The sequence below is a fragment of the Camelina sativa genome, chromosome 14, assembly GCF_000633955.1.
Source record: "Camelina sativa cultivar DH55 chromosome 14, Cs, whole genome shotgun sequence".
Taxonomy (NCBI): Eukaryota; Viridiplantae; Streptophyta; class Magnoliopsida; order Brassicales; family Brassicaceae; genus Camelina; species Camelina sativa.
This window is the reverse complement of record NC_025698.1, coordinates 22,166,990-22,175,955: the sequence shown is the minus strand read 5'-3', so window position 1 is coordinate 22,175,955 and position 8,966 is coordinate 22,166,990. Positions and strand designations below refer to the sequence as shown.

General features: G+C 35.6%; 2 protein-coding genes across 2 annotated transcripts in view; one reads left to right on the top strand and one right to left on the bottom strand.

Moving 5' to 3' along the window:
• On the top strand, positions 5,271 to 8,793 carry LOC104742162 (aldehyde dehydrogenase family 3 member H1). The gene is made up of 10 exons (XM_010463135.2): positions 5,271 to 5,612; positions 6,705 to 6,773; positions 6,847 to 6,943; positions 7,018 to 7,224; positions 7,337 to 7,452; positions 7,546 to 7,650; positions 7,721 to 7,893; positions 7,967 to 8,057; positions 8,140 to 8,289; positions 8,381 to 8,793. Exons 1-10 carry the CDS (start codon positions 5,397 to 5,399, stop codon positions 8,612 to 8,614), a joined length of 1,458 nt encoding a protein of 485 aa, XP_010461437.1. The 5' UTR covers positions 5,271 to 5,396; the 3' UTR covers positions 8,615 to 8,793.
• The window catches only part of LOC104743871 (protein psi1-like), a 2,741-nt gene continuing 2,668 nt past the window's right edge, over positions 8,894 to 8,966 (bottom strand). The window contains exon 3 of the mRNA XM_019235567.1: positions 8,894 to 8,940. Coding sequence (XP_019091112.1) covers positions 8,894 to 8,940 — 47 coding nt within the window. The remainder of the gene's footprint in view (positions 8,941 to 8,966) is intronic.

Here is an 8,966-nt window from a genome sequence, read left to right as displayed (position 1 = left end):
TTTTAGCCGTTTAATACTTCTAGTTATTAAATTGGATAAAAAATACGCGATTTAATTTCCGTTGCCTTAAAAAACCATCGTTTTATTTATAATTGTAAATTCATACTTACGACATAACGATTGTTAACTCTAATGACGTAATTGTTAACCACGGTTAAAATATAACTCCACGTGGTTAATTAGAGCTAACGAAAGACATTGTTGTCCTTATCTTTTTTCTCCAAATCGATTTGGGATCGAAGAACCCTAGAAGCGATTTTTCTTCTCAAACTTCTTCAAATCCCGAATATCTTTGATTGCGATGTTTGTTGCCGTCTGAGTAGTTGCGGTTCTGGTTTATTATGTGGTGTGTTCGTTTCAAGAATCGACAGAGAGATGAAACCGTTGTTAATTTCAATTGTAATGTTTCGGGTTCGCTATTTTCTGGGTATTGGGTATTCAATTGGGTTTAGGGGATCAAGCTTCTTTTTCTCTTCATCCTCTGTCTTCAGTAAATCAGTGTTAGAACCATTCACCATTTTCATTGCCCTAAGAGATTCTTTCAGCTTCTTGATCTCATCTCTCGCCTCTAGTAAGCTCACCTTCTGCCACGTGTATGGCTTTTGTTCATCTGTCCAACTGAAGAATTTATGAACACCACATTTGTAGAATCTTCTACCCGGATTGTCATTGGTCCATGACTTCACAACAATCGTGACTCTACCACAAGTGCTGCAAAGAGGACCCCAGCTCCGGCTCGAATTCGTATCAGACCTTGAATTTTGGCTCACCGTTCTCTCAAATCAAATGTGATGTTCTCAATTTTTTGGCTTCTAGGTTTTTAAAATCAAAATCGATTTGGGGGAAAAAGAAGAGGGCAATTGTGTCTTTATTTACGACCAATTAACCACGTGGGGTTATATTTTAACCGTGGGTAACAATTATATCATTAGAGTTAACAATTGTTAAGTAGTAAGTATGGATCTACCATTATAAATAAAACGATGGTTTTTTAGGCAATGGAAATTAAACCGCGTATTTTTTGTCCAATTTAATAATTAGAGAGGTATTAAACGGCTAAAAAAATAGATGATGTATTTTTCGGATTTTTTCCCAAACAAGAGATCACAAAATGATTCGAACTTGACAACTCAACATTCATAATTATACACCCTACCAACCAATTTGAAGAAAAATAATCAAAATAGAAAGTCGAAAATTTACTAATACAAGACAATGGACATGACTTGCTTGCTTGGCCTCAATGTCGACTCTGGTTGCTTGCTTTACCACAACTTTAAAAACAGAAGAGAAAAGAGCGGAGAAAGCAAATATGGTATCTATAGAGAGGTCCACCATTCCTGTAAAAAAAAAAATGAATTTGCCTGCAAAAAGGGGAAATGTGAAATCAATTCAATCAAGATTCAAAAACTCTAGGAGAATCAATTAATAGACTCAAAGAAAGGTAGGTAACAGAGTTTTGTCCATTGCTTTCTTAAGTGATGGATGTGTTCATTTTCAGTTTCTTTGCTCAGTGACCAAAACAAAGAAAGAGTTATGCATTCATTGATGGGAGTTATTGTTATCCCAGGTTAACTCATTGAAGTCAAAAGTAGGACAACTGCAATATGCATTCTGTAACTAGATTTATGTATACCATCACTCGGATGTGATCTCAACCTCTAAATTTTCATTCAGTGTCATCTCATAATCATTATGAACCGTCTTGAACTCCTTGTTAGCATGTTTAAGTGATTCCCATGATATATATAATAGACCTTTCCTAATTGGAATCTGTCATAGAAGGAATTACAACTTCCTTGCAGCATCATTAACATTGTTTCTTGAATTTGTGTTTATACCAACAGTAAAACCTCTATAAACTAAAACTCTATAAATTAATAAACACTAGAAATTAATAAATTTTGCTGGTCCCAAACCAGACCAGTGTAAAAAATATCAAAATTTGATAAAATAATAAGATAATAATTTTTTTTGAAATCTCCATGTGAAATATGGTCTAAATAATGGTTATGTTGTGTTTTCAAACTATAATGATAGTAACATGTCATAAAAATAGCTAAGTTTTTTAAAAAAATTTAATTTCTATATAGACCATCTTCATTTTGATAGCTTTATAGAGTATTTGTAATTTATTGTTAATAATGTTTTCTAAATATTACAAATTTAATTCTAAACTGATAACATCGTAAAGTCTAGTCTTATTTTGCTAAAATTGTCTCAATTCTTAATTTTAAAATTTTTAAAATTAAAGTATATATCTATAAATTAATAATTATTAATTTACACTATAAAAATAATTATTAATTTGTAGATAAATTAATATCATTATAAATTAATAAAATGTCTTACGCAAAATCAGGCACAACCTTATCTCCAGGTTCAACAGTCTTGAAGAAAGCTATTTGGAAACTGCAAATCACCCCAAAGATCCAACACTTTCTATGGAGATGTTTCTCAGGGGCAATAGGAACTTCAACACAACTTATAACAAGAAAGGTTCCAGCAAGTCCTATTTGTCAACGGTGTTGTCTAGGAGAGGAAACTACAAATCATATATTATTTATGTGCCTGTTTGCTCAATCAGTTTGGAAGTGTGTGATTAGCAATGTGGGCCATCTCAGGCTGGGTGATGATGTAGAAGACAATATTGGTCAATTGATCCAATTGGCTAGAATTCAATCCTTACCAAGACAACAACGACTACTGCCCTTTTGGATTATGTGGCGACTTTGGAAAGCTAGAAATGATTTCTTATTCCGCAAGATATCAAGAAATCCAGATGTTGAAGCCAACAAAGGAATAAAAGAAACAAATGAATGGCTAGAAGCTAATACAAGCCAAGAGACTACATATAATAACTGTCAATCTTCTACAACTACACATCAGATGCGACACTTAAACAGAGATACTCATTGGTCTCCACCCCCAGAAGGATGGCTGAAGTGTAATTTCGACAGCGGATTTACAATGGATCGTTCCTTTACAAACACTGGATGGCTACTACGGGATTGCAATGGAAAAATGATTATGGCGGGGTGTGCTAAACTACGCTCTGCTAATTCACCTCTACAAGCAGAGGCACTTGGATTCCTACATGTTCTTCAAGTAATGTGGGCTCATGTGTTGGACTTAAGCGCAGGATCAATGGTCATCTTGATCCAAGACACAAGGAGTGCTTGGATAGTCCACCAGTCTTCAAGGTCAGCAGATCCTTCTACAGACCTAGGAATTGCTCCCGTAAGAAAACCAAATTTTTTGCGGGAACAGAGTGCCATCTTCATTCCGCAAGCCCACTCGTCGTAGTTGTCTCCCTTCAACAATGGATGAGAGATGACAGCCCCTGGATTATCAGCAGAGGTCAAATCGTAAGGTGAGATCGTCCGCCTCACTTCAGTCGTGTTCACGGCATGATTACCGTTCGGGTTCGTCGGAGGATTAACACCGTCCACCATCGTCGTTCAAAGAAAACAAAAGAAACGTTTTTGTTTATAGGAAAGGTTCAGGCTCTGATACCATGAACAAATAGAGGATCCAAAAGTTTTCTATGTTCTTGATGTTCGATCTTTACACATATATATAAACACAAAAAATGACAATCTGTACAAATCATAACTCTGCATATTAAGGAAACTAAATCACTCAGCTGATCTCGAGCGAATCACGTCCAACTTGATGACCAAGTCTTCTTAACCATGAGTAAACCAGAGAATAACCGGATCCATCTCCAACATCATGGACACAGATATATTTGGTTCGAAAGTGACAGTCAACAGTTAACTTCGCTGATCAACAGATGTGAGGATCATGTTTTATTGGGCTCCCTGCTATACGATATACGATATTGGATCTCTAAGTTTCCAAACTCATCCTTAGAACACGTGAATCGTGAAAGGAATTCAGCTGCAGATAAGCTTTCCCATTTTGCTTCTACTCACAATTCTATGTTTTTTCTGTATATTGTACCACCTCCTTGGCTGGTTGACTTTCTGTATTACCCTTTTACTGATTAATAAAAGTTTCGGTTGTTAAAAAAAAAATAATAATAAAATATTATGGTCCAAACATTATTAATTTATAGAAGTTTTACTGAAGTTTGAAATATAGGAAGACATCCTTCTCCTCCAGAATTTTTTCTATTTTTCTCTTGATTTTGTTTTTTTTTTCCATTTTTTTTTTGCTACAGTTTGTTAAGGGCTTTACATGTGATCATATAGGTGTGTTCCGATTACGGATATAATTCGTTTCAAATTTTCTCGGATTAAGATAATTTTGGGTAAGATAAATTATTATTCATTCAGCTTTTAAAATTAATTATTCAGTTCAGGTTTCTTATTAATAGGTGTTGGGTTTGGATTGGTTTAAAAAAAAACTAAAAAGTTGTTCAATTTTAATAAAATTGGTTAGATTTTGCCAAAAATTGTATAATTTTGATATTACAATGCTTTTTGGATATCTAGGTTATTTCGGATATTTTTGATTATAAAATTATACCTATAACTAATATTTTAGGATATATAATTTATTTTAGATTCCATCATGTTTTTTTTCTTTTTTTGACTAGTACACGGAAACAAAAAAAAAAAAAACAATCCCACCTTTTTAATAATTTATTCTATTAATGTCTTACAGTCACACCCAAAATAAAAGTAGATAAGATATTAAAAGAGAAAAAGAGTTGAATTTAAATAGAAAACCTTGACCCGGTAAAACACAGCTAATTTGCACAACTCTCTCTACCCAAAACATCAATAATACAATAATATGGTCCGTCGTCTTGCCTAATCTCAACTTCTCCCACCAACCCACCCACATCAGTGTCCATCACACTCGCAGATATCGCACGTGTATCTCACGCTCATGACACGTGAGTTGTGAGGTTCGCTTATGCTCCGCGAGTTATACCCACACGCCTCTTCTCTTTTACATCATCACTCATAGGTTACGCACGTACTACCATTACATTATCATCTTTACCTTATTTTTATTTTTATTCTTATTTTGGTCTTCATTCTATATACATATATTTTTTTAAAATTTATCTTGATGTCTTCATTATATATATATTTCTATTTATAGATTAATGTTTCCTCTTCTTTTTTTTCGACATGTCTATAAATATGAGTTATGAATATATTGAAACGCACGCAAATATCGAGAAAAAGATAAAAGAAATTATCACTTTTTTTGTTTTTGTTTTTGGTGACACGAGCAACGTCAATATCTTATACGAGAAGAATATTTATTATTTTCACTCATTTAATCAAAAAAAAAAAAAGAAATCAATATCAGTTTTTTTCTCGGGATCCGGACTCAATATTTGTTCTCTTTCTCTCTCTCTCTCTTTCCCGTGACATCTTTTGCGTAACGTCTTTGATTAGCACACGTTTTGTGGAATGGCGGCAGCGAAGAAGGTGTTTGGAGCGGCGGAAGCGAGTGATTTGGTGAACGAGCTTCGTCGGAGCTTTGATGATGGAGTGACTCGTGGTTATGACTGGAGAATTACTCAGCTAAAGAAGCTCTTGGTTATTTGTGATAACCATGAGCATGAGATCGTCGAGGCTCTTCGCGACGATCTCGGCAAGCCTGAGCTTGAATCTTCTGTCTTTGAGGTCTCTAAACATACTCTGTTTTTTTTTTTTTTTTTTGGTTTCCTCTTTATGATTTTGCTTTCTCCAGCTTGTTAGATTAGAATTGAGATTGGTGATCAATTCTAATTCGAATCTAAGTTTCTGAGTTTTTTTAAATTTTAAAAAATTGAAGATCCATTTATTACAGTGTGATCAAACGCGTGGTGGCATTGTGGTAATATAGGATTCACGAAAACTAGAAGCTAATTTGTAATTAATTACAGTGTGAATTAGCTATTTTGTTACCCCCTGAATTAAGTTTGTGAGACTCATTATTGTTTTATTCGAGGTTGATTGATTTATCTGTTGATTTATTAGTAGGAAAGCATATAACCTCGTATTAGTCTTAGTGTTTTTATTTGTTGTCGACTTGAGTTTGAACTTGGTGTTTTTGTTTTATATTTGGTAGATTTTGCGTAAAATAAAGAAGCATGCTCACTCCTTTATGATTAGTTGTAAGCGTCGTTTAAAACCATCAAGGAGTACATAATTTGTCTAGTGAGATATTTCTTGAATTTGTCTATGAGCCATACCTCTGTTTAAATTGGATTAGTATATTTCTCCAACTTGGTCGAAGTCATTAATATCTTTTCACCTTAGTTGGCTACGTCGATGATGTTGTGTGTCAACATTTGTACAATACAACTTCAGTGCAACGTAACTTTAATAGTACTCAAGTCAAATCAAAACTGCTGGTAACTTTATGTTTGTTCGATGTAGGAACCAATACTCTAAAAATATTGGGGTCCTCTTGAAAGCAATACGCATTTAATATCTTTGTGCAACTGATACCTACCCGTATGGATTCCCACGTTTTCCATTACTTCTGTTCCTTAACTCTGTAACAACGTTTACATCCAATGACACCCACACAGAGCTTTCGAAAACTGTCTTTTCCTGATCATTTAATGTTACCAACAGAAGTTACCCTTGAGTTGATTAGTTTGTGGTTCTGCCAATTCTTTAGTGGTCCATGGTCTTTATCACTTTTGGCCCTAAGCTGTCGATTTTGACAAAGACTATTCTTGATTACATTAGCTGTTATCTGATTATGATGTTTGACTAATTATGCAGGTAGCTCTACTGAGGAACTCGTGCAAGTTAGCTCTTAAGCAGCTAAAGAACTGGATGGCGCCGGATAAGGTGTGTTTTTGATCAAGGCCTTATGCAGAGTTTTGTTGAAGCTATGGTATTTACTGTTCTGTTTTGCTTTCAGGCAAAGACTTCTCTAACGACGTTTCCTGCATCGGCCGAGATTGTGTCTGAGCCTCTTGGAGTTGTCCTAGTAATCTCGGCTTGGAACTATCCCTTCTGTATGTCCCTTATTGATTGAACTTTCACTCTATACATTGTGTATGAATTCTGACAGTTTCTTGTTTTCTGCAAGTGCTGTCTATTGATCCTGTAATTGGGGCAATTTCTGCTGGAAATGCTGTTGTCTTAAAGCCATCAGAACTGGCTCCAGCATCGTCTGCTCTGCTCGCAAAGTTACTGGAACAGTATCTCGACCCTTCTGCGGTGAGGGTTGTCGAAGGAAATGTTAATGAGACAACTCTTCTGCTAGATCAAAAGTGGGACAAAATATTCTACACAGGTTCTTATTAAACTTGACTATATTGTCTCTTTTAAAAGTTGTTCCTCAAAGGTTTCATACATGAGGAGCAACATGAAACGCACTGAAAAAATTCCCACTTTTGCTTGGTTAGGTAGTTCCAAAATCGGGCGTGTCATAATGACTGCAGCTGCAAAGCATCTCACACCAGTTGTCTTGGAGCTTGGAGGAAAATCTCCTGTTGTAGTAGACTCAAACACCGATTTGAAAGTACTGAAAAATACTTTTTTCATTCAGAGTCCTGCATAATGTTTTGTTTGTACTGAGGCTAATGTAGTTTGTTCTTTCTCGTATACTGGAAAGGTTACTGTCAGGAGGATAATCGCAGGCAAATGGGGTTGCAACAATGGTCAGGCGTGTGTTTCTCCTGACTACATCTTGACAACAAAAGAATTTGCTCCAAAATTGGTAAGGTTAAGAACCTTAAGATAGCTTCTTGATGCACTTTTGTATTTGACCTTTTCTTCTCTCTTCCCAGATTGATGCCATGAAGCATGAATTGGAGACATTTTATGGGAAGAAGCCTATGGACTCGAAAGATATGTCACGTATAGTAAACTCAAACCACTTTGATCGCCTATCCAAGCTGTTAGAAGAGAAGGAAGTTTCTGACAAAATCGTCTACGGTGGTGACAAAGACAGAGAGAACCTGTAAGTTCCTCTCTTTTATATTCTCATTATCCCTTAGTTCCCTTATGCTGATCTTTAGTCTTACATCCTTCAGGAAAATTGCTCCAACAATCTTGCTTGACGTACCATTAGATTCTTTGATCATGAGTGAAGAAATATTTGGCCCTCTCCTCCCAATCATCACGGTAGGAACCATTTTTACATTCTATATAGGCTCTGCTTCATCTCCTTGGAGGCAACTTTAACGATCTCCTTTGTTCTTTACAGCTCAACAACTTGGAAGAGAGTTTTGACGTGATTCATTCTCGACCAAAACCACTGGCTGCATACTTGTTTACCCATAACCAGAAACTGAAAGAGAGATTCGCCATGACAGTTTCCGCTGGAGGCATAGTGGTCAACGACATAGCTGTTCATGTAAAAACACACTAGCTCTATCTGATCTATTAAGCTGGATACATACACACACACTTTAGCAATTTATCATAATAAAACCGATGTTTTGCAGCTTGCACTTCACACATTACCATTTGGAGGAGTTGGTGAAAGTGGAATGGGTGCTTACCATGGCAAATTCTCATTTGATGCTTTCAGTCACAAGAAGGCTGTTCTCTACAGAAGCCTATTTGGTGATGCCCCAGTCAGGTACCCACCGTACTCGAGAGGAAAGCTTAGGTTGTTAAAAGCCCTTGTCGACAGCAATATATTCAATATATTCAAAGTCCTTCTAGGTTTATCATAAACGGCTAAGATCGTAGCCTAAGACTAAAACATGAATACCACTTTCCCCTTGTATCTTACTTTCTTGGTTTTTTTACCCTATGAACATGGTTTGTTGTCAAAAGATATATGATTTGTTTTATTGTGGATGAATATTTAAGTTGATAAATAAAAGATTGGTAACCGGTTTCTTCATTTCAACTTAGTTGTTTACAAACAAAGATGACACAGAGTGATTTTTTATCTAAACCATGTTGTAAAAGTTCCCGTATAAAGGGAAAGAGAGTTGTGTAGCAACAGATCAAGAAGAATCTTCAAGAATGCTATGAATCTCTGCCCTTTGTTCATCTGTAAGTTGTTGTGGGAACTTAGTC

What these genes read in the sequence shown, in the direction of transcription:
- LOC104742162 (XM_010463135.2), top strand. Translation starts at nt 5,397, where the DNA reads ATGGCGGCAGCGAAGAAGGTGTTTGGAGCGGCGGAAGCGAGTGATTTG. An exon ending in ACTGGATGGCGCCGGATAAG is followed by an intron (nt 6,774 to 6,846) that starts GTGTGTTTTTGA and finishes TTTTGCTTTCAG; the next exon opens with GCAAAGACTTCTCTAACGAC. An exon ending in AAGAATTTGCTCCAAAATTG is followed by an intron (nt 7,651 to 7,720) that starts GTAAGGTTAAGA and finishes CTCTCTTCCCAG; the next exon opens with ATTGATGCCATGAAGCATGA.